At 40.0% G+C, this 26,132-nt stretch overlaps 1 protein-coding gene across 3 annotated transcripts in view; it reads left to right on the forward strand.

Moving 5' to 3' along the window:
- The first annotated feature begins 4,314 nt into the window (after positions 1-4,314).
- Positions 4,315-26,132, forward strand: part of AMPH (amphiphysin) — a 253,826-nt gene continuing 232,008 nt past the window's right edge. For all 3 annotated transcript variants that reach the window (XM_025380451.1, XM_025380452.1, XM_025380453.1), the window contains exon 1: positions 4,315-4,593. In XM_025380451.1, the coding sequence (XP_025236236.1) occupies positions 4,525-4,593 (69 nt within the window). In that variant the 5' untranslated portion in view covers positions 4,315-4,524. The remainder of the gene's footprint in view (positions 4,594-26,132) is intronic.

Below are 26,132 nucleotides of genomic sequence, written 5' to 3' on the forward strand. Positions count from 1 at the left end.
TTAGGTTCCTGCGAATGTTTAAATGGAATCTCTTCGATTATCTATACAATGACACAAAGAACCCAATAATTAGAAAAAACTTGTAGCTAATTGGAATATGTTTTAGCATATAAATCACATTATATATGGTGTTATATTATAATTCTTATGAGTGTTAGCAAAGTCCTAGAATTCCCTAAGGCTCTAAATTGGACTGCCAAGATATAAAGATAGGAGAGAGAAACTTCTGTGCCATTAAAACATGTGGAAAATGAGTTCTGTGATAATACAGTAGTCATTTTGGGCCTATTCCATCCATTATCAGTACCTGTCATAATTCACATTTTGCACATTTTGATTTATCAGCCAATTTGAAGTGCGAGTTAGAAGGAAGAAAGGTGAATCAGAAGTGAACATTGACTCAGGAATTCTGCCTTGCATGGATGAAAATCTGGAGTTGGTGTTGTGATACTTTTTGTGAACCCTACCTAAGTAAATATTGAATATAATTTGATGCCTAAGTGTGTCCCCAAAATTAGAAAGAATTGTGGTTCCTTTTCATTAACAGTAAATCTATAAGGATTGGATGGATCATATTTTTCCTTGACTGAAGGGAGAGAAAAATGGATAGCCAATACTGGGAAGAAGTACAAGCCATCAAGAAATTGTGGGCATGTCCTATGGTTGGAGAATGAAGGAAGTATGCATGAAATCATGGTCCTATCACTTTGGAGTCGAATGGTTCCGCTGAGATCATCTTGTCCTGTAGACCCCCCTCCTTTGGCAGGGCAGTGCTGCAGTTCTGCAGAGGGCCCTTAGAGAGTGTGGGGAGTAAACAGTGGCCTAATGGGTGGGGTTCTGGGAACCCAACGCTTTTTGCAACCAGAGAGGCCCATCTGATTAATATATTTGGGTTTTACATAACATTTTATGTGAAGAAAGACTCTGCTGTATGGAATAACAACGTTTCAAGTCATTGTAGTTGGGACCTTCACTCCCCCACAACCTCTGTTTCAGCAACATTATTGAAGAATGGAAATAAATAAAGATCTACAAAGCTACACATTGGCACATGTTTTAGGGGTCTCTTTTACCCGCATTATCAGATTTGGCAAAGTAGATTCATCTGCTCTATGCATCTTTGCAAATCCAACATGCCAGGTTTAGGTTTCTAAAGAGATATTGGGGAAGAATTCATGAATCCTAGCTCAGGGTTCTTAAGGAGTGGGTACCCCTCCCCTCTAGCATGCCAGACATCATCATATCTTGCATGATGGATGCTCATGAGCTAGTCTCATGCATACATGCATTTTCCAACAAATATTTACAGAACAGCCACTAAATACCAGCTAAAGTGCTTAGTCAATATTCCAGAATGGCTAGAATGAGTCAGCCAGCAACCTGAAAGTGGACACCAATTTACCTTTCTGTTGGAGTGAAATGTTTTGATGACAGTTTGCACGTAACAACATTTTAATATGCTCAGCGTGTATTCCAAGTAGAATTATCAAGAAATGACAAGCCTCCCTTTTCCACCCACATTACAGAACTAGATTTGGGCATCTGAATAATAAGGAAAATTAACCGTTTGCAATTTTATTTTAAAATATATTTATTGAGTTCCAAAAATGTGGGTGGGTGGGGTGGGAATAATTACAGGACAGACAAAAGCTGGTACTTTGGAGGCTGAGGGCTTGAGCTCTAAGGAAGCAGAGAAAAAGTAATTCTGGTACTCGGAACTCCCGTCCCTTGCCTGACAGAGAGAGGGCACTGATGTCTGCAGAGGCAGCTGTATCTAAAACCAGTATAGATGGTTCTGGGGCTCACAGTGCAAGAGTGGCAATGGACTGATATTGTCTAGAACACTTCTGGTGTATTCCAGCATTCTGAGACTTGTATCCTCATAGTCAAGATCCCGAGGTAGAGCTAAGATTCTGAACCCTGTATTAGTCAGGGTTCTCTAGAAGGACAGAACTGATGAAAAAAAAAAAAATATATATATATATAAAATGTGTGTATATATATTATGTGTGTGTATATATATATAATGTGTGTGTATATGTGTGTGTATGTATAGATATATATATGTAGGAGATATATAAATGTGTGTGTGTGTGTGTGTATATATATATATGAGTTTTAAAGTATTAACTCACACTATTACAAGGTCCCACAATAGGCTGTCTGCAGGTTGAGAAGCAAGGAGAGCCAGTCTGAGTTCCAAAACTCAAGAACTTGGAGTCTGATGTTCGAGGGCAGGAAGCATCCAGCATGGGAGAAAGATGTAGGCTGGGAGATCTGGCCAGTCTCTCTTTTCACATTTTTCTGCCCGCTTCTATTCTAGCCAAGCTGGCAGCTGATTACATTGTGCCCACCCAGATTAAGGGTGGGTCTGCCTTTCTGAGCCCACTGACTCAAATGTTAATCTCCTTCGGCAACACCCTCATAGACACACCCAGGATCAATACTTTGTATCCTTCAATTTAATCGAGTTGACACTCAGTATAACAATTTCAGCTCCAAAGGCCCCTGTTTGAGGGAGGTGACTCAAATTCCTGGTTTCTGAGCATAGCCTTTTCCATTGAATGTTGACCAAGAGGTGTTTTTTTTTTTTTTTTCAAATCTCTCTGAAATAAACCTCTGTTTACTTGGAGTTTTATAAGTAGGACTCATCCAAATTTGCTCAGAACTTTCCCAGTGTTAGCACTAAGAGTCCTGTGTCCTGGAAATTTCTTAATTCCTAAGCAAACTGGGCAGATATTTATCCTAGGGAAATAAGAGCCAAGCACATAGACCAGGTGTTCCAGGTACCTACTGTTTTATAATAAAGCATTACAAAAGTGATCAACTAATAAAAACTGTTTCGTTTGCTCACATTCTGCACTCTGGCTGGGATTAGCTGAGTGGTTCTTCCGCTGGTCTTGTTGATGGTTGCTTGTGTGGCTGCATCCAGCCAGTGAAGTGATTGGAGAATGGGCTCAGCTGGGACATTTTGGCTTCTCTCTCTCTCTCTCTCTCTCTCTCTATGCGTAATCTCAGGACTCTCCCTTTCTGCATGGCCTCTCCTTGTTATTTTATTTTATTTTTGCAGCAGGGTAGCTGAATTAGTTGAATTTCCTATATGGTGTCTCAGAAATCCCCAGAGTGCAAAACTTGCCTAGTTTCTAGGTTGGGGGGACTGGAATTACCACGGCGTCACTTTCACCACATCTTATTGATTAAAGCTGGCCATGGCATCATTCTAGAATCAAGGTGAGGGGACTACAGGACGACACAAGAGTGAATACCAGGTGGCGGCTCGCTAAGGTCTACCAATGTAACAGTTTCCTCCAGAGACGCAGTAGGATGCTCACCTGGACTCATAGGATTCACTGCGAGTGACCACTTCTGACGCCTGTTTGTAGGGCACCACCTGACTCCCTCTCCTCACACTCGCAGTGAGAATGGAATATGAATAGTTTGATCATTGGTCAGAGCCAACAAGAGCTCTGGGTGTTGGGCAGGTTTATCCCTATTATTCGTACTTCTCCCAAGCATTAGTAAGAATAATAGGGATGGTGAGTCCCTGTTAAGGTTGCTAAAAGGTTTCCAAGGAAGCAACAAGTTAGGGGGCCTGGGTCTCCACGGTTGATGTGAAGCTATAAGGAACTTGACTGTTCCATGCACCATTTCTTGAGGTGTAGTCTATTCTAAAGTTTCTGCCCAGCACAGGAATTTTGGAGATGACCAACACACATCGCCTGTCTTCCCGAAGCTGACCCTTCTCAACGCGGGTCTCCCCACCCTGCTAACTCTTGTTTTAAAGTTTAAACAAGTGTCAGCGATGGTCCCTCCCCGCTTTGCTCTCCACCCGCCTCTCTCCTACAGCTCTAACTTGGTTAGTTTCTCAGCCAGGCCCCCTCACTGGGCTGTGAGCCTCCTGAGGGTAGGGCGACCTCCATCCCTTCTTCTGCAACACCCAGGGTGGATGGAGGCGGCTCTGTTAGCTGGAGACTTTTAGGAGCAGCAAGGGACCAGCCCCATAACCTCCACTTCAGAGCAGTTCCAATCCAGCTGACTTCCACATCCCCAGGGTTCTTCCTTTTTTTGTCTCCCCTGTTCCTTTTCTTTGCTGGAAAGAATCAGGTCCCCTCACTCTCTCCCAACACGAACTGCGTTAAAAGAACCCCCGAGCTGCCTCTGGGCCCAGGGACTTCTGCTTGGCTTGCTTCCCTTTCTCCTCTCGACACTCTTCCATCATTGAGGACACAATCTGGCTTCTGGCTTTTCCCTCTCTTTTTCTTGGCCTTTTTCCCTTTCTTCCCCCGCCCTTTCTCCCAGTGTCATAGCCAGTCCCGACGCATCCCGCCCCCGCTCTGTCGCTTTAAGCTGGTCCCGCCGCTGCGCCCCGCCCTCACCCCTCCGCGCTCCGCGGCTCCCCGCCGCTTCTCCCGCTCCTCCTCTGCTCGGCCCTCTCCTCCTCCTCCCGCTCCTCCTCCCGCTCCTCCGCGCCGCCGCCAGCCCCGCTGCGCGCTCTGCTCTTCGCAGCTCCCCGGACCCGCAGCCATGGCCGACATCAAGACGGGCATCTTCGCCAAGAACGTCCAGAAGCGACTCAACCGCGCACAGGAAAAGGTCAGCGGTGGGCGGCCGGGGCTGGGGCCGGGGACGCCAGGCCGGGGCTTGGCTGGAGGGCACCGGCTGCGGCGGCGCGGGGCCCGAGCCTCGGGGTGCGGCGCGCTGCGGAGCGGGGCCGGGGCCAGGGATGCGGGGACGCCCTGCCCTCCGCTCGGTGACTGCAGCAAGGCGCGACCCGGGCGCCGCGGGGAGCGGTTCGGGAGGACGAAGCGCCAGGGACCCGCAGACCCCGGCCCCGGAGGCGCGGGATATGTCCAGCCCCGGAGCCCGCCCGGGGTGGCCGCTCTCCTGGCCCCAAGCCGGGCAACAGAAGTAGCAGGTGCGGCCGCTCGCTCGCTGCGCCCGGAGCAAAGCGCATCTCCCGGCGCCCGCATCTCCCCGGGTCGGCTCCCAGCGCGCCCGCAGGCAGCTCGCGGGGACGCGGCCCGCAGATCGGGGCGGGAGATTGCGGCAGCAGTCCTTCTTGCGGGGGATTTTGTAGCTACTTAAGCGCAGTAGACAAGAACGACTTAACAGAGAAGCCACCAAAATATCTCTCAGGACCAATAGGGCAGGATCGTGATCACAGAGTGCTGTCTAGTGAGTTCTGGAGTTCAAAACAGAGAGCTAGATACTCACACTTTTATTTTTGGTCTGTATGTTTGTGTCCCTTTTGACGCCAGTGTCCTTCTTTAGAAGGTCAAAAATAAATATAACCTGAACCTAATAGTTCCTTTCTGCACATTTCTGCACAAAGAAGGACCTTTTATTGCATTTTTAAAAATCCAGATTACACAGATTGGGTTCTCTGTTGTTTTGCAAGTCCGTCAGTAAATTGCCCACAGTAATTTTTTTCCCCGGAGATGTGCATGAATGGAACCCAGGTCCGTAGCAAGCACAGCCCCAAGCAGGTGGAGGGGAGTTGTACCAGGCACCAGGCTTGCCTGGCTTCCTTGGTGACTGCTATATCTGACGGCCCTAAGGTCTTCATTTGTGTCCTGAGCAAAGGACATTTCATTTATATTGTAGCTTGAGCATTGTACTTGAAAATCAACACCGGCTAATGAGCCCCATGATTGGTATCACTTGAACTGTGTTCTCTTTCACGTGGCAGTATTTTCCGTCCCTAGGATATGGGATATTTAGCGTTTTCCTGTTTTACTGGAAGTCGGATTTGTCATGTTGCTCAGGATGGCAATGAATTTCCCTCTTCAGACCCAATCTCAGGCTGCCTCCCAGTTTCAGCTGACCCTGAGTTGCTGAGCAGAGGGGCCACTGATCCCTTTTGTCCCCAGGCCCAGAGGCTTGGTGGCTGCCTCTAGTCCCTCCCTCCACACATGCACTCTCTCCATGCAGTAAGAGGATTGTATTTCTTTTAATATCTACCCAAGCTCATCCTGAACTAAAGTGATCCTCCTCCTGCCGCTCCCTCCGCAGCTGAATTAGCAAGGCTGCCTGCTCCTTTCCAGGCCCGGGTTACTTGTGCAGAAAGTAGCCAGGGATCTGCTGGCCTTGGGATCTGGGCCAGGTTTTGTCATCCTTTTTCCACACTTCATTTTACCCACTTGTAGGTACTCCTCCTCTTGCCTTCCAAGTAATTACTTGACTCTTCGGTCTGAAGCTTTTCACTGAATTCACTTTCCATCTGTGAAGGAATTCAGTGGTATGGTCTGCCTTTTCACATATTGAATTATTTCTTAATCTAGGTCACCAGCTGTTAATACGCTCAAAATAAATGAAAAGAAAACCTAATCTCTCTTGCAGAGCATTCAAGTCCTATGAATTGTCAAAACTCACTTTTTCACGATCAAACTCAAGCGTAATTTATGACTGCAGTTGTGGATGGTGGTCAGTCTTCTATGGGAGCGGGGGTAAGAGTCCCTCTTGGGGGCTTCAAGCGTCCTATTTTTCTTCCCTGGGGAAAGGTGCTGATGAAAAGTGCTTGCCGCACCTAGTATAGGAGGTTCAAACACTAAGAGGCTGAGAGTATAGGTTCTGCCCCAGGGTGAGTTCTGCCCCCATTTCTGAGTCTGTGTAGCATCGGAATATGCTTGGCACAAAGAGAAAAGGGCATGTGGGCATCCAGGTGAAGCAGCCCAGCCCCCAAATGGAGGCCGCCAGAGAATGGAAAGCACAGTATATTACTGTGGGAGGCTCCATTAGACATATCCCCCTGTAATTCCCTCTTTCTACACATTTGGCCTCTTCCTCTTTTCCAGAGCAGACTTTCATCTCAGTAACTATAGACCATATATATTCTTGAGACCTTTTACTTCTTGTTTTTACAACCAAATTTTCTTAAAAGAGAGTCCACTCCCTTGACTTTCTTATCATCTGTGCTTCACCTAAAAGCTTGCATACGTTTAGGCTCCAAATGCATGTCCAAAATCACTCTTAGAGGTGACTTATGGCTTTTTATGAATTTTAAATACTTTTTTTTCTTACTGAAAGTCAGTGAAGATTCACTGGAGAAAGGCTGAAATGTATTAGTCAGCAGAAAAAAACCCAGAAGGCTGAAATGTACATATAAACAGAAAAAAACTCCAGCAAATTAGGAAACACGTAATTCTACTACTCGGAAATTTTACTACCATTTGATGTGTATCTGAGTAGATCTTTTTCCACATGTGTATGCATTTATACAAACAAAACAGGCTCATTGCTGTATGTTTGACGACCTGTTTATTTCACTTCATAATTACGAACATCCTTCTATACATGTACATATTTTCCATCAATATTTTAAATTATTGAACACTATTGGAATGTATGGATTATAATGAATGCCTTATCTTTTGAATATTCATTTTCCAGTGTTTCTATAAATAAGTACAAGTCAATAAGTAAATTTTTAGGGAGAATGTTTGTACACATCTTTATCTCCTTAGATAAATTCCTAGAAGAAGACTTATTGTGTCCAAGGTTTGCCTATTTTTATTATAGCCAGATTGCCTTCCAGAAAGGTGTACCAATTTACTTTCTCATCAGCAGTCCGTGAGACACTTGCCAACTCTGGATAATAAGATTTAAAACAATATTTAGCTATGTCATTGGATAAAATTTGTTCATGATTAATTTCATTTGTTTGATTTTTAAAAAGTAAACTTTTTTGCATTCCTGTTTTTATTCTTAAATTCTGCATTTATATTTTTGCCCATTTTCTGTAGCATTTCCATATTGTTATTAGTAAGGGCAAAAAGTTTGTCAATCCTAAGGGTTACAACCATGCTTTCTTCCTTTTCTATTTGCTTTTAAATTGTTTGGTGATTTCTACTGATAAAATGTTTCTGTTGGTGTTTTATGGATATCTACTTACATGTATTGGTTGGTTTTGTCTCGTTTCTCTTTTGTGTGGTTGAATTAGTCAGGATCCTGCTACTTGCAGGTATCAGAAAGCTCAACCCAAACTGGCTTAAAGAAAAAAGGAATTTAATTGCTAATAATAATAATATCTAACAATTTATATATGGTTCTTGTACATATAAATTTAGATTAGCTTTCAATGAATGAAAGCTATATATTCACATAAGGTATATGAATATCTTATCTATATTAGGCTATATATGTATTCTTATACATATGTATATATAAAAGTATATGCAGACTATATCTTTCCTTCAGCATTTTTACAGAACTATTTGGTATAACTCTCAATGGCCCAAACTGGGCCTTGTGCCTATCTCTGGAAGAAAAACATCTCTAAGAGCAAGGGCCAAGACCATGGGTTGGACTAGTTGAATTAGGCCCAAGTCACGAGCCAGTGCAAAAGCCAGAAATGAAGATTCCCCGAATGATATGGACTGTTAGTGGAGGAGGTAGGGAACTCAGAGTACAGAATGGGGAGTGGATGCTGGGCTGGCAAAATAAATGATATTCACAGAGGCGTCCCTAAAAGACCTTCTCCATCCCAGGTTTATATAAATAATCACATATTTAATATTTGTTCAACATTTTTATGTGTGCAGTTAAAAAATATTAGTAATATACTTGTCATGAAAAACTGTGTATCCTTCGCCTACTTTTTGGTGGGGTTGTTTTTTTCTTGTGAATTTGCTTAAGTTCCTTGTAGATTCTGGATATTAGACCTTTGTCAGATGGATAGATAGCAAAAATTTTCTCCCACTCTGATGATAGTTTCTTTTGCTGTGCAGAAGCTTTTTAGTTTAATTAGATCCCATTTGTGAATTTTGGCTTTAGTTGCAATTGCTTTTGGTATTTTAGTCATAGAGTCTTTGCCCATGCCTATGTCCTGAGTGGTATTGCCTAGGTTTTCTTCTAGGGTTTTTATGGTTTTAGGTTTTACATTTAAGTCTTTGATCCATCTTGAGTTAATTTTTGTATAAAGTGTAAGGAAGGGGTCCAGTCTCTGTTTTCTGCTTATGGCTAGCCAGTTTTCCCAGCACCAGTTAGTAAATAGGGACACCTTTCCCCATTGCTTATTTTTGTCAGATTTGTCGAAGATCAGATGGCTGTAGATGTGTGGTATTATTTCTGAGGTCTCTGTTCTGTTCCATTGGTCTATATATCTGTTTTGGTTACTGTAGCCTTGTAGTATAGTTTGAAGTGGGGCTTAAAACCTAGATGATGGGTTCATAGGTGCAGCAAACCACCGTGGAACATGTATACCTATGTAACAAACCTGCCCATTCTGCACATGTATCCCGTATCCCAGAACTTAAAGTAAAATTAAAAAAAAAAAAAAGAAAGAAACAAAAATAGCAGCCCTCTGTTCCCCTCTTCTCAACCTTCAATCTTTTCAGAGGCAATAGTGCTAACCATGAGATTTCTCAAAAATTTTTGCTTATACAGCTGTTTCTTGATCTATCTTTTAATGTATGGTGAAGATATGTAGATTTAGTGTTTTTATTTCTCCTCTAGTTCTTCCCCTAATTATATACTGAAACAAAAATTGTTATTGCAAAATACTACATTTTAAAGATTGAAGTCCAATTTTTATTGAATAAAGTGCACAAATCTTAAGTGTTCAGCTTCATGAGTTTCTATGTATATGGATATCTGCATCGCTACCACCCAGATAAGTAACAGAATATTTCTTCCATCCCAGTTACCTATCATTTCTTTGCCTTTCCTGTTCTTTGTCTTTTTACGTTCATACCTTTTAAATTACTTTACTCTCTTTTCCCTGATGAGCACCTTTACATGTACTTATTGGTAATTTTGATATCTTCTTTTATGAAGTCTCTTTAAAGTCTCTTGCCAGTATTTTATTTGGGTACCTTGTCTTTCTTCTATTGCTGTTTAGTTCTCTGTGTATTCAGGATATGAGTTCTTTATCAGGTGGACATCTTATATTTTCTTCCAGACAGTGTCTTGCTTTTTAACTTTCTTAGTGGTACCCTTTGATGAGTGGCAGTTTAAAGTTTTCCTGAAGTCTTATGTGAGAATTAAGTTTTTCATGCAGCTTTTTATTTTTCCTGGAGTTAATAATTGCCTTGCCTTTAAAAATTTGCTTATTTTTTAAATGAACTTTAAAAAGTTGTTTATTCTTGCTTCATCAGATATGTCAAATGTTTATCAATATTATTGTTCAAGGTTCAATATATCAAATAGTGTAATTGCTCGTTTTCTCATCCTGGAGATATCCTTTTTGGATGCCTCTGCCCTTTTGCAATAATCTGGGCTGATTTTTCTGTACACCTGCTGCATACATGTCATCCTCGGTCTTCTTTTGCCAGTGTTGGGGTTGAGGAATGGACCTGAAATCTCAAGTATCCTGTATTCCTGGACTTTCAAACAGTCCCCTGTTGTGTGCTTCATTCTTACCTTCTAGGGTGTGTGGTGGGACCAGGTCGTAACCCTGAGTGTGTTTGTGTGTGTAACTGTGCGGTGAGAATTGGTTGCTTTTTCATTGGTTGTTCCTGTACCTGCATACATTTTTTTTCTTGTAGTTTCCTCTGTTCTGCTGATTTCTTTCCATTCTTTCATCTTTTTTAGCTTCTGTAAAATGTATGGAACTCTCTTATTCACTAATGCTGCCTTTCCTGTTCTTGTCCTTGTATGTTCATAATTTTTTATTCCTTTACTGTTGCTTTAGTTGGGCTTTGCAATGAGATGGAAATAAGCACATGCAGTCAACCTGCCATGTTTAACCAGATACCTTTTTATTTAAATACTTGATTTCTCTGGGATTTTTTTCCCCATCTTCTTCTATTTGTGAAATCCAGTGGCATTTATTTGGTCTTACCTCTCTTTGACCTCTATGCAATATTTAAATCAGTGAAGCACTGCCTTTAAACTTTTTTTTTTTTTTTACCATGACCCTAGTGAGCAGGATACTCAGGAGGCTGAGGCAGAAGAATTGCTTGAACCTGGAAGGCAGAGGATGCAGTGAGCTGAGATCATGCCACTGCACTGCAGCCTGGGTGACAAAGCAAACTCCATCTTAATAATAATAATACTAATAATACTAATAATAATAATGGAGTTAGACTATTTAAATTCTAAGGACCTGCCCAGTGTGATATGCTTTGTGTCATTTTCTCTGTCCCAAGTGATTATTATATAATTGTCTTAGGTGCAATTTTTTTTCATGCATTACATCTTCCAAACTAAATTATAGGTATTTGAGGACAAGGACCAAATATCTTGCGAACTGTATATACTCAGTGATGATGTACTGATTTGCCTTTCCATGTTCTTGCTTGTTAACTTCCCACTCCTGAAAACACATTGTCTTAAAGAATCCTTCCACGATTCTTTCTGTGACTTTTGTGAAAGTATCATAAGGGTTTCATCGTCATTCACTTTGTCATTTTGTGAAAATAGTACAGCAAATGTAATTATCCTTATGGATTCTATACATGGTGGGAACACTATAAATATTAGGCTGAATCATGTGGAATTGTCGTATTTGTAAGTCAAACAGTCAAATATTGGCAGTCATGTGCTTCAACACAATGTTGATTGAGTGATATGGTAAGAAAACAATGTTGTCTCCTTCCACGTGTCTGGTTATGTGACATTTGGATTCTTTTTTGATTGTCGCTTTGCCGATGCCTGCAGTTTTTGTTCTCAAGGAGAAATGTGGACGGTGTGTGTGTATAAACAGAATGGGAGAAGGAAGATCCTCCTCTGTCAAGGAGATTTGTGCTGTGAGGCCCAGGGCCTTGTCTGTAGAAGAGTAGTTTATAGGGCCACGTTTACTTCCGAGGACACTTCAGAGACCAAATCTCTGAGACATATCTCAGAGACATATTTCTCTTTTTTCAGATTATCTGAAATCTCTTTTGTTGCCTGCTTCTATGTTTTACAAAGCTTATGCCTTCTTTTCCATTAGGGTTATTTTCTCCAGCTGTACTGGAACCTTCAAAAATTAAAAATAATAATTATGGGACATTCTCAACAGAGTAAAGTTTCCTTCTTCTACCTTTTTTGTTAATGCAAACATATATATACTAACGTATCCTTCTTTCTCCAGGAATGAGTACAGCAGAGAATAAGAACTGTAGGAACTCAGATTTTAACATTAATAAAAGTTACCATTCTCCTTTTAAACACAGCATATTTGGTCACATTTGAAAAACTAACTTTTTTAATAGACCAAACCACTTATCATAACAGAAATATTTGTATAAACAATATGGCCCCCTTTACTTGGTGTATGAAATTAGGTTGCATTTATTTAAATATTCAAAGTAAATGATTTCTTCTTCCTACCCAATTATTATGAGAATCTCTTACTCCTCCTTGGGGTCCCTGTCTCTTATGATAATTTCAGGAACCCATGGTGAGCTTCCCTTCTTTAAATGAGTCAATGGTTTTTGATACAGCTTTGTGAGAAAGGGTTCCTAATGTGAGTCCAGCATTCGGATACTGTTCTCATCCCTGGATGAACACTGCAGGGAACAAGAGCACAGTATGGTGCCCTCACCAGTGGGTCTTAGGGTGGAGGCAGGGGCTGGAAGCCTCTCTCTCCTGGGTTAGACTCAGCTTCAGTATGCCTGAGCTCCACATGTGTGAGCTCTTTACAAATGAATATCCATGAACATTATACAAACCATTCCCAAATTGTACAAGCCATTCTCAAGTTTACTTGTGCACATACACACACAAATTCTCCCTCCCCCAAGATTTGCAAATAGTACCAGGGTTCCAAAATTAGGAAAGATTCAATATCCGCACACATTGTGCCTAGAATTATCTATTTCATTCCATGCTACTCTTCCACTTTTGAGAAAATTATCTTTGGGACACACTAAATTGATTCGAAATCCACAGTTTGAAAAACACTACCCTAGAGGACCTCTGGTATCCATTCCTGTAACTTGACTATCTTTTGGGCCATGGCAGTTCATCTAAGGGTGCTCGTGTGTGTGTGTGTGTGTGTGTGTGTGTGTGTGTGTATTCATACATACAAATATATAGTTATATATATTACATACATACATATATATGACTAAATTTCAAACAAGAAATATTGTGAAGTACCTTAGGAGAAAATGAGTAGAGAAGGGAAAGAATATTTTTTAAAATGATGCATTTTTCTGATATTTTAAAGTCTGTAAATTTCCACCTTACTGTCCAAACACAATTTTAAAAGACTTTCTAGCCATTTCACTACGGGCCACCTGCATAGAATTTCTGAGAAAATAAGTGGTTCAGTGGGCTCCTGTAAAAGGGACAAAAGATATAAAGGTTCCTTGTGTTGCAGATATAATTTTTCCTACATTCTCAGTAAATGGCTAACATTTACATAATGGAAATGCTGTCACCACAGAGTTTAAGGAATTTACCCATGAAAGAATATAGTAAGACCATCTATACAGCATCATGCAAAATTGAAGTGATAATAATCACGATTTTCTGAGACTGCATCTATGGGCCACCTTTCAAGAGGGAAATGCTGAAACATCATTCTTATTGATTTGAAATCTAAATTTAGGTGTACTATTTGGCTGTAGATGTACTTCCTGAACACAGATTGACCAGATCTCTTCTGAGGAATGATGTCGTATAAAGCCAAGGATAAGATCTTAGTTTTGAAATATTTGCTATGTGATAATCATATATCAATTTTGGTCACCCTGAAGCTACTTAGAACAGATGTACAAAAATGACAAAACCACCATTTTGGTCATTTACATCTTACTCTCATGCAGTTATTTAGTTGAAAACTGAGTTCATAAATGGGAAGAGCTTGAATATATAATAATTTAACAAATTAATAAATATATATGATTTTTTTCCTATCTTAAAGTGCCTATAACGATTTAATAAAATATGCATAGACCCATGCATAAATGCGCTTTTATCAAGGCACCTAAAAGTTGTTGAGTAAAGGATGTTAAATTTACATGCTCTATTAGTTATCTATTCTATTGTTACGTCAATCTGGTAGAATTCATTTATTTAGAGCCATTTATTGAGAATCTAATATGTGGAAGGCACTTCCTATAGATTCGTGATATAGTAGTTGGCAGAGCTGTCCTGGTTGAGCATACAGAGCTGCAAGAATTGATAGTGAGATAAACTTTTGCACACACTACTAAGTACATAGTTATTAATTAAAAATAGTAATTTTAACTAGAGAACTAATCTAGAGTCAGAGGATTTGAACACAGTTACTTAAAGAAGGTAGGCTTCAAGCTAAGACCCTAAGAATGAATTGTACCCATCAGACCAGAGGAGTGAGGATGTGCTTACAGGAGTCAGGAAGCATTCTATACCTCTGACTCTTTGACCTTACTCCTTGAGCATAAATAAGAACTGTAGAATAGAGAATTGACTGCAGACATTGGCCTTATAAATGATCTCTTCTATCATTTGGATATTTAACTAGGCAAAGTGGACCCTAATTGGGATGGTCCTACTGTAGTAGCAGTCCCTCTTTTGTGTGATCAGATTTTTACCCTTACCTGTTGAAAGGGCCTTCTGGGGCATAGTTGCCCCCTTGACACAGAGCCAAGACACTGGTTCAGAGCTGACTTGCCCTCTGAACTATCTGTCATCCAAAATCCTTTTTACAACAGCAATAAACTCCAAGCCAGTATGTGTTCATGGATTTGTTGAGAGAAGGGTCCCTTATTTTAAACCATCAGAAATCCAAAAGAAAAAAGAAAGCCCTTATCAAATTATTAAGTGTCACCCATCTATAAAGATGCTTTTGTCTTTAAAAGTCTTAATTGCATTTGGATACCTAACATTTAATCAACATTTAATCAATTGCATATATATATGCATTTATATATATATACACACACACACACACACATATATGTAGCATAGATGCATAGATGGTTCAAACCTTGGGAGGATCTCCCAACTTACGGCAGCACTGCCTAGGATGTTGAAGAACAGCGTAATAGCTTTCCCTGTAATTACTCTGTAATTCCTCAATATATGAGACATCTGTGTAAGACACCCTGCTTCTTTAACATTATATATATATATAAAAAATATATATAACTTCAACGAATTGGTATATAATGTACACTGTACACAGGGGGTGGGGGAGAGAGGGAAAGAGGGAAGGAGAGAGAGTGAATGAGTGAGAGAGAAATATAGTTAAGGCTGGCAACTTGACTTAATTATGGGCATTGACTTGATTATTTTGCAGGCAGTGGTCTTGGACATAGGAATAATTAGCTTGAGGTGATTTTCAGCTTGGAAGGAATCCTAAATTAGGGAAGAGAATCTTTTCTAGCAGACAATCTTTTCCTCTATCTGATAATGGTTACAAAATTTTAAATAGTGTAGATGGTCCAAACATCGGGAGGATCTCCCACCTTATGGCAGCACTCCTAGGATGTTGAAGAACAGTGTAATACCTTTCTCTGTAATTACTCTGTAATCTTTAATATATGAGACATCTGTGTAAGACATCCTGCTTCTTTAACCTACAGATTTTTCTTTTCTTTTTTTTTTTTTAATTATTATTATACTTTGAGTTCTAGGGTACATGTGCATAATGTGCAGGTTTGTTACATATGTATACTTGTGCCATGTTGGTGTGCTGCAGCCATCAACTCGTCAGCACCCATCAACTCGTCATTTACATCAGGTATAACTCCCAATGCAATCCCTCCCCCCTCCCCCCTCCCCATGATAGGCCCCGGTGTGTGATGTTCCCCTTCCCGAGTCCAAGTGATCTCATTGTCCAGTTCCCACCTATGAGTGAGAACATGCAGTGTTTGGTTTTCTGTTCTTGTGATAGTTTGCTAAGAATGATGGTTTCCAGCTGCATCCATGTCCCTACAAAGGATACAAACTCATCCTTTTTTATGGCTGCATAGTATTCCATGGTGTATATGTGCCACATTTTCTTAATCCAGTCTGTCACTGATGGACATTTGGGTTGATTCCAAGTCTTTGCTATTGTGAATAGTGCCGCAATAAACATACGTGTGCATGTGTCTTTATAGCAGCATGATTTATAATCCTTTGGGTATATCCCCAGTAATGGGATGGCTGGGTCATATGGTACATCTAGTTCTAGATCCTTGAGGAATCGCCATACTGTTTTCCATAATGGTTGAACTAGTTTACAATCCCACCAACAGTGTAAAAGTGTTCCTTTTTCTCCACATCCTCTCCAGCACCTCTTGTTTCCTGACTTTTTAATGATCGCCATTCTAACTGGTGTGAGATGGTATCTCATTGTGGTTTTGATTTGCATTTCTCTAACCTACAGATTTTTCTAACACAATGTCTTCTCTGAGAGTCTGTAGGGAAATGGTGTCCAGACTTCTGTTCCCATCCCTTTACAAAATGCCTGTGACCACAGGGACCACCGGCATTCCTAAACTATAGATTGAGACCTAAGTCCTTGTAGGTCTCTCCTAGGGACCTATATTAGCCCATAGTTGTTCCTGTTAAGCATAGACAATGAATCCCTTGTAGTTGGAGAAAACATTTTATGTCACTTTAATCTTTTAAAATTTATTGAGGCTCATTTTATAGTCTAGCATGTGGCCTATCCTGGAGAATCTTCCATGTACACTTGAGAATAACTGTTTTGCTGTTGTTGGGTAGAGTGTTCTATAGATGTGTGTTAGGATGAGTTGGTTTGTTTTCTTGTTGATCTTCTATCTAGATGTTCTGCCAGTTATTGAAACTAAGGTATTGGAGTCTTCAGCTATTACTGTTGCATTGTCTATTTCTTCAGCTCTGTCAGTTTACCCTTTATGTATTTTAGTGCTCTTTTATTAGGTGCATAGTTATATTTGTTACATCTACTTCATAGATTGACCTTTTTGTCATTATTAAATGTCCTTCTTTGTCTCTAGTAGTAATTTTTGTCTTAAAGTCTATTTTGTCTGATACTGGTGTAGCCATTCCAGTTTTCTTTTGGTTACTATAATATTTGCATGATGTATCTTTTTTTTTTTTTTTTTTAAGAGACAGGGTCTTGCTCTGTCACTCGGGCTGGAGTACAGGCACAATCATAACTCACTGCAGCCTTGAATTCCTGGACTCAAGCAATCCTCCTGCCTCAGCCTCTGGAGTAACTGGGACTATAGGCACTTGCCACCATGCCTGGCAGCATGAGATATCTTTTTCATTCTTGTATGTTCAACTTATTTGTGTATTTCAATCTAAATGTTGTCTCTTATAGACAGTATTTTGTTACTTTTTAAAATCAATTTTGCCAATCTCTGCCTTTTAATTGAAATATTAAATATATTTACATTTTATGTAATTAACTGAAAAGACAGAATTTGTGTTTGTCATGTATATCTTATTTCTCTTTGTTGCTCTATTTTTCATGCCTGCCTTTTGGTGTTAAATATTTTCTGGTATGGTCTTTTAATTCCCTTGTTGTTTCTTTTACAAATAGTTTTTGAGTTCTTTTCTTAGTGGTTGCCCTGGGATTACAGTTAACATCTGCATTTGTCACAATGGAGGTCAGATTAATACTAACTCAATTTCAATAGTATATAACATTTTTTCTCCTGTATAGCTCTATTTTCTCTCTTTTGTTGTATTGTGATTGTCGAACACCTTACATGTTTATTTATTTTATGTTCATCAACAAGATGTATAATTATTGCTTTATGCAACTCTTTTAAATCAGATAGAATAATAATGAGTTATAAGCAATAATACATTTATACTGTCGTTTGCATTAACCTATGTTGTTACTGGATATTTCAAAAATATATTCTTCTTATGAAATGGACTCTGTTTAATAAACAATTATTAGCTCATTTGCTCGTTAAAAAATAAAGCAAGATCATAGTAGGAGATGTCTGGTGTTACTAGCACATTTATTAAGCATAACTCCAGCTAAACATAAGGTAATACAAGGAACTAGTTAGTTTTTAGCCATAGTATAAATAAAGGTACACTTACTGTCTGCCAACTGGTTTGGATTATTGAGGAAATGTTTCGTACTCCCCTTAGTAGTTTTACAATTCCAGTTTTTTTTTTCCATTTCATAGTTAGGAGCTAATCATAAGTATTACTTATGATACCTCAAGATACATGCAACATTTTATACCTTTTTTCTGGGTACCTGTAACTTTTATCAGATTTTCAAAAAGATCTATGACTTAAAAAGCATAAACACCAGTGAATCTAAAGTATTAAGGGACTCTTGGCTTACATATTTCTGCAAAACTTGAAGAGCAGGCAGGAGAATTAAGTCATCAGTGGATGACACAGCTGCTGGCACCCGGGCACCCAGCATAGTTTATTCTGGGTTTGGTTATGGTCTTTGCCCTTGAAGACTCAGATTATCTAGGCCCCTCAGGATTTGGCCCAAATATTGTGATAGTTTCAACATAAACCTATGGTGAATGCCTTCTGCCACTCCATGTTCCTCATCATACATCTCTAAAATAATTATTTTGATCTGTTATTTAAGGGATAATAAAATTTATTAAGGTAATTCAGTTTTCAAGTCACCACAGCCTACAACTTTTTCCAGTTGTCCATTTCATGGAAACTAGAGATCTTTGTGTAGAGGTGGCCCAGGTAAATGGGAGGAACCCCTTATCAGAGGTGACCGGGGGATGTCTACATTTATCGCCAGAGTACATTAGATGAGGCCCTGCAGAGTCTGGTTGTAGAGCAGCCCCCTTGGGGTAGCACAGTAACACTGATGACATTCCTCTTACACCTTGTTTCCTCAAATTGAAGTAGAAAGACTGTCTGCATGTGTGTGTTTTTGAAGCTTTTATAATGAGGTATGAAATACATGTAGTAGGTAGCAAAAATCTTAGCTGTACAGCTTCATACATTTTCATATATGTAAAAATTTTGTGTAAAATATTTCTAAATCAAAATCTATATCTACATTATCTATATTTATATCTACATCTATCTGTATCTATATCTTATCTATATCTATCCTGTTGCTGCTACTCAGACGAAGTCACAGGGCAATTCCAGAATTCATTAGCTCCTTCACGCCTCTTCCCAGCTAATACCTCCTCTCCTCTGCTCACTTCCTACTGCCAGCTAGCCACTAATCTGATTCTAACCCCATAGATTAATTTCATTTGTTCTTGAACCTTGTATAAATGGAATCATATAGTATGTATGCTTATGAATATTACTTCTTTTGCTCCTCATCATGTGTTCATCCTTATTGCCATCTGTAGGAGCAGTTCCTTCTTTTTTTATTGATAAATTGTATTATAGTGTACAATATCCCACAATTTATTTACCCATTCTTTACTTATTAGGCATTTCGTCTGTTTCCAGTATTAGGCTATGGTGAATAAGGCTGCTGAACACATCTTATACACGTCTGTTGGTAGAGAAAGTGACTTATTTATCTGAGAGTGGAATAAATGTTTCATTAGGGTAGGCCCTGTTTAGTTTTTAGAGATGGTGCCAAACAGTTTTCCAAAGTTGCATCAAATTTATCATCCTGTCCACAGTTGTGAGAATTTAGCACGCCTGTGTTTTCATGTTCTAAGTTTGATTTTGCTAACCGAGTTGTATTTTTTTCACTCCTGTATCCCCATAGGACTCATATTTGTTTAATGATAATTGATTTTATCTTTATATATTTCACACATAGTCGTAGGAACGTTTCTCTCATGAACTGTCCACATTTTGTGTTTGAATCAGGTGGGGGAGTGGTCACCGTTTTAAGCTCAGACTACGACTTGCTTGTGCAGAGGAAATGTACACGTGGTGTCTGTGTAGGTGATGGGGGAGGATTGTGGTGCGGATAGTCTCGTGGTGTCAGAGGTTCTTTGGTGTGCTATATTCTGCCTCGTGTCCTCTGGGAGCAGTGTCCTATACTCACATGAGTGGCGTTCCCTGCATGTATATGTGGTTCATTAACTCATGATCTCCATATTTGGCTGTAGCAGGGGCCAGTGTCATGGCACACACCCACTGGCTCAGGCTCACCTTGGTTGCTCTGCCATCTGGCTGCACTGACATTGGGCTCTGATCCCCAGCCCTTGCTACAGAACCATGTGGCCACTGCTGCAGTAGCTAACCTGCTATGTCTTCACTACGTGAGTATTAAGGGCAGCTGGCGTAATCTCAACTTCGGGTCTTCTTACCCTGGCTACACTGTGCAGCTACAGTGATGTAACTGTGCTCTAGGCTGGTAAGTGGGGCAGCCCAAGAAGTGATCTTTCCAGAGTGTTCAGTGGGGCATAAGGACTGTAGCTCCCTTCTGACCCTGACATTATCCTCACTTCTTGGAGAGGAAAGGAGAAAAAATTGGGGCACATTTTCTTCCACTTTTGTTTCTCTTTTCTGCAGAGGGGAAGGCTTTCTTCTTCCTTCTGTTATATCCTCCTGCGGCAGAGCTTGCCAGGCACCATGGATGAAGGGGGCACCTTCATTTCACTTTGGGGAAGAGGGCTCTATGAGCTGGGGCTTCCGGGTTTTATCTCCCTTTTCAGCCTTAATGAAGGGTTATGGAAAATTTGCACTCAAGGTATCTTAATTCTTGTGCCAAGTCCAGTTAGAATGAAGAATTGGGTGCTTCCCCTCTGTTAGGCTCTGTGATGAGCAGTCCCGTATATTAACTCATTTCACCCTCCTAGTGAACCTGTGAAGTAGGTGCTATTATTATCCCTATTTTACAGATGAACAGACTGTGGCACAGAGATGAATGGTTAGGCAATTTGCTTGAGACTACTTAGCTAGTTAAATATGGAATTGATGTTGGAAGTCTCGTTTGACTTTGCAGTGCAATGTTCTTTTCATCCGTTCTGGTGAAGTTATTCTGCAATCTTGAGTTGAGAAAATGTCAGGTGTCATGTGGTGGCCAAGGGTAAGGGAAAAATTCCAAGTGGTCTGGTACCTGAAAAGGTTTTATGCCTTTACATTTCATTCATTGCTTTATGTGTCATTATATTTATATCATTGGGGCCTTCCAATTACCTTCTTTATAACTTTGGAGAGGGTTTTCTTTAATATACTGGACTTTCCTAAAGTGGGGCAAACCGATGTGACAATCAGCTCTTTTTAGTTGCACAGTAGTTGTATCCCAGCAACTTAAACTGTTTTAATAAATATGATGCTTAAGGTCTTGTGGGATCTGGGAAAGAGGCACTTCTACCTCAGGGCCTTGCTGCCTTGAAAGATGGCTTAGAAAAATCATAAAGAATGCTTGAGTATCTGAGTTCATTTCATTTCTTACAACATGAACATCTTACAAAACCTTTACAGCTCATCCTAAGTTGAACACCAGAAATAAAGGAAGATATGCCTCCAAATATGACCTTACAGACTGAGAAAGATGAGAGCAAAGCCTGGATGCATGTGCTCTACCAATTGGCAAAGGGCCAATTTCTACAAAGGGCAGATGTTTCCCAGGCCATCAGAGAACTCATGCGTGTTCTATATCTGTTTCTTAGTAACTTCCATATGCCAAGAATTCTGATTGCCACTTAATTTAAGCTTACTTCAATAACTCAATTTTCGTCTTTCCAGGTGCTTTTCCAGAGCTTTCCAGTTCAGTCAATTTTACATGATCCATCATGGAAACTGCAGGATTGTATGCCAATTGCAATTCTTTTCCTTACTATATGTCAGAGTTTGCAGGTTGCCTGCAGTATCAATTCCTCCCTTTTCATTTAGTAATAAAACTCCAAATTTTGCTGGGATATAACTATCCATATATGATAAATGATAGCATTTCACAGCATCATTTGTGACTAGATGTGTCATGTGGCTAAGCTCTCATCAGTGGGAGATGTGCAGAAGGTGCATAGAAAACTTCTAGGTCTTGATCCTAAGGGGAGAGGTTTGTGTTCCACTGCTGCCTTTCCCTTTCCCAGTCTTTGGATGTGGATGCCATGGTGGGAGGTGGAGCTGTGACCTTTAGACTATGGGGTGGACTCCTGCCATGTCACATGTTGAGTGCAGCAGGAATATGAGCATGGAGGAGCATGGGTCCTCTGTACTATGGAACTGCTGTGGCATCCTGGGCTCCTTATACTAGCACAGTTGCCTGAGGGAGCAGGAGACTTCTATATCTACAGAAGCAACTTTTTTTTTTTTTTTTTGGCTTTTATTCCTGCAGCTAAACCTCTGTCCTAAGGTTTACTTTGAACCATTTGAAATTGCCATTTTTTTGTGTGAATTAAAATTTGTCAAATATCAGCAATCTCATACAGTTCAACTTAAGAATATACTTTCATTTGTAAACATTGAATTTTGCACCTACTGTCTGAGGCTGCATACCGTGAAAGTGGAGAGCATTTCATGAAAGGTTCAGAGTTGATTCAGGCACGGTGGAGAAACACTCTCAGCTCAGAACAGGGGATAATGACCAGGTACTTGATTGCTTAGAAATTATCTCGATTATCTGTTAAAAATATTGATCTCTTTAGTTAAGACCTCCTTGGAAGCATTGTCAGGTACTTTTAGTCTAATTAGTTGGAAGGCAGCCACCTCAATACAGAGCTTTACAATTTGGCCCCTGGGTGGTATTTCTACTTGAATTGTGAGGTGAAATTTCTACCTGTATTGTGTCCTATGCCATGGTAGGTGTGATGATGCTATAAGGGGACTATTTGGAGTCGGCCAAGACATTTTAGAAAGGGTGACTTTGGTAAAATATAAGCTGTAGTGCTAGAATTACAGAAAGATTTTGGTACAATTTATTTCGGAAGCAGTTCAGAATGACGGGAAAAGCTTTGGAATGTGTCCATGAATCCATAAAAAATTATGGATTCAAATCCCGACCTTCTCACTTCTCAGCTGTGTGGTCTTGGGCAAGTCTCTCTGAACCAATGTTTCGATTTTAGCAAAATGCAGAAAATGATGCTATTTTTTTTTTAGGTTGCAGTTACAGTCAGAGCTAATATTTTAAGTATTGGCACAGTGTGTAGTATTTCCATAGAATGTAAATGGTAGCTATTTTTATTTTCTTTGGATTTCAGTGTCTTTCTCAAGGTGGCAAATTAGGGCTGTATTCATATGCTTTTAACTTTCCTTTAGAATAGATGGCATAAACGAGGATCTAAATGTATAACCCATGTATCTATTTGAACCAAACGGGGAAGCACCTTGTTTAAACTGTGAACACCTAGCATATATCACATATTTCCTTTGGTCACACCCAAGAGTTCTAAAGAGGTGTCCCAGAACTGCAGTTGGAGACAGACCATTTGACATCATCTACTGGCTCTCAGGTACCCTCATCTTCAACCATGGGGAAACAGACCCATTGGACCTTTTGAAAAACCCTGATTCCCCTTCCTGCAGAGAACCATCTTTAGGTAAGACCAAGATAGAAAGCCATTTTCTCTCTGGCTCTTCTTTCATACAGATCATCTCTCCAAATCAATGCTTCTGAGACCCTTTGAGAAAACTGTTCAGGCTGTAGGAAACGACTGTATTCTGTGGGTAAGATGTAAAAGACACCAGCCTTGCCCTCTATTTAAGCTCCAGAGCCCCCTGTGAAACTTCAGTGGCATTTTCACAGTGATATTTGTAAAAATATCACTTTGGGAGGCTGAGGCGCACCGATCACCTGAGGTCAGGAGTTCAAGACCAGCCTGACCAACATGGAAAAACCCTGTCTCTACTAAAAATACAGAATTAGCCAGGCATAGTGGCACATGCCGATAATCCCAGCTACTTGGGAGGCTGAGGCAGGAGAATCACTTGAACCTGGGAGGCAGAGGTTGCAGTGAGCTGAGATTGTGTGTGCCATTGCACTCCAGCCTGGGCAACAAGAGTGAAACTCCATCTCAAAAAAAAAAAAAAAAAAAAAAAAGGCAAAAACAAAAATCAGTCTTATCAGTGTTTATTGAACTTAGAATGTTAGAGCTGGAACAGAAGTGAGCAATCAGAGGTGTGTCCTCAGACCTGGGTCATTTACTTAGCCCACTTACTAAGCTGTGTAGACAGACTCTGTAAGAGGATTGACACCCAAAGGTTCATCTCTTTTCCTGTGATTTAGCTATCTTGTCAGTAAAATCAAAGTTTTAATAATTAGCTCCTATTATTAACATTTATGGTATAGGGAATTAATGAAACCTTCTGAGTCCCATGCACCAAAAAAATATTTGAGACACCTGCAGGCAAGGTGAGCTCATGTAAGCAGGAAAAGTTAGGTGTGAGGACCTGTGGCCAGTGGGTAGAACTCAATTCTTGGTTTAATTTCTCCTGGACTGCTGCAAATAGCAGGTGTGGAATTATTGTTCCAGCCAGGGTACAGAAGTCAAAAGAGTATTTCCTACTGTGGCTATGCCTTCCACAATGGAGACTGAATTTCAATTTAGCCATTAAGGCTGTACGTAGGGGTGAATCAGATATTCACAATCTTGGAGAACAAATATGATCTCACTGTCCAGATAAGAGATGTTTACCTCCTGTAAAAAAAAAATTATAGTGGTAAGAACACTTAACATGAGATTTGCCTCATGTTAGATCTCTGGAACTTACTCATCTTGCTAAACTGAAACTTTATGCTCATTGATTAGCAACTCCCCATTTCCCCCCTGCATCTCCTGGCAGCCATCATTCTAATCTTTGATTCTATGAATTTGGCTGTTTTAGATACGTCATATGAATGGAATCATGCTGTATTTGTCTTTCTGTTTTCTGATGGGATTCTTTTGCTTAGCTTAATTTCAAGGTTCATCCATGTTCTTGCATATTGCTGAATTTTCTTAAAGGCAGAATCACATTCCATTGTACGTATGTATCACATTTTCTTTATCCATTTATCTATTGATGGACATCTCATTTGTTTGCACCTCTTGTCTATTGTGAATAATGCCGCAGTGAATATGGGAATGCTAATAGCTTTTCAAGGTTCTGTTTTCAGTTCTTTTGGATAGGTACCCAGAGTGGGATTGCTGGATCATTAAACTTGATATTTGATCTAATGTCTGGGTACCATTCACTTCTCTGTTTTTCTTCCTTTCTACTCTCTCATTCTGTCGCTTTGTCCTTATACTCCTTAACTCTTGTCTCTATGAGCTCATAAGTTGAAATTAAATGGTATTTTTTGTTTGCTCTGTTACTAAATGTTTTACATTCCTTTTTGTTTATTTATAGGGCAAATCAAGATGGATAGACCAATGTTTAAAATGTGTCTCTTCCAATTACTTGTTATTTGGCAATGGAGCCTACCTAAATTTCACTTTCCTCATTTGTAACATTTGTAAAACACTTAACTTAAAGGATAACTGAAAGATTAGTAGATAGAGTAAGTAAAAGTCTAGCATAGTGCCTGGGATATAGTAAGTTCTCAAAACATGGTAGGTTCTATTTTTTAAATAATCCACATCTAGTGTTTTATACTTTTATTAGAATAAAATGTCAACAAAATTGGTTTTTATTTGTATGTGCCCCTCTGTGGATTTGTCTTTTCTGTAACTCACTGAGTTTCATTTCCTTTTCTTTTCTTTTCTTTCTTTCTTTTTTTTTTTTTTTTTTGAGACGGAGTTTCACTCTTGTTGCCCAGGCTGGAGTGCAATGGCACGATTTTGGCTCACTGCAACCTCTGCCCCTGTTCAAGCAATTCTCCTGCCTCAGCCTTCCGAGTAGCTGGGATTACAGGCATGTGCCACCACAGTCAGCTAGTTTTGTATTTTTAGTAGAGACGAGGTTTCTCCATGTTGGTCAGGCTGGTCTCAAACTCCTGACCTCAGGTGATCCTCCCGCCTCGGCCTCCCAAAGTGCTGGGATTGCAGGCATAAGCCACTGCGCCCAGCTGAGTTTCTTTTATATTACATGCTTTCCCCCTTTTACTGGTTTTTGAACAGAGTAAGTTTTTGAAAATGCTTCTGGAATGGATGAATTAATGATTATTGAGTGCTGTCTGTATGATCTGTAACTAAATTTCCATTTTTAGAAAGAGATTCTTTTCAATTGTGAATGTAATACATATTGATTGACAAAAGCACCTGCAATCTATCACTCAGGGGTAACCACTCTTTAAATGTATATATACACTTTATACAGTATGGTCCCAATTTTTTTTTTTTTTTTTTTTTAAAAAGAGAGAGAAATTTTACAAATTGAGATCATACAGAAGATAGCCTTAGATCCAGATCTTTCTGCTTAGCACCTCCTGGTTCGGTCCACTTGGAGAATGTGGTTTTTAATGGGTGTATTAAGGATGAACCATTGTTTGGACCCAATTCTTCACTGACTGCCCT

Source organism: Theropithecus gelada, chromosome 3 (assembly GCF_003255815.1).
Source record: "Theropithecus gelada isolate Dixy chromosome 3, Tgel_1.0, whole genome shotgun sequence".
Lineage (NCBI taxonomy): Eukaryota > Metazoa > Chordata > Mammalia > Primates > Cercopithecidae > Theropithecus > Theropithecus gelada.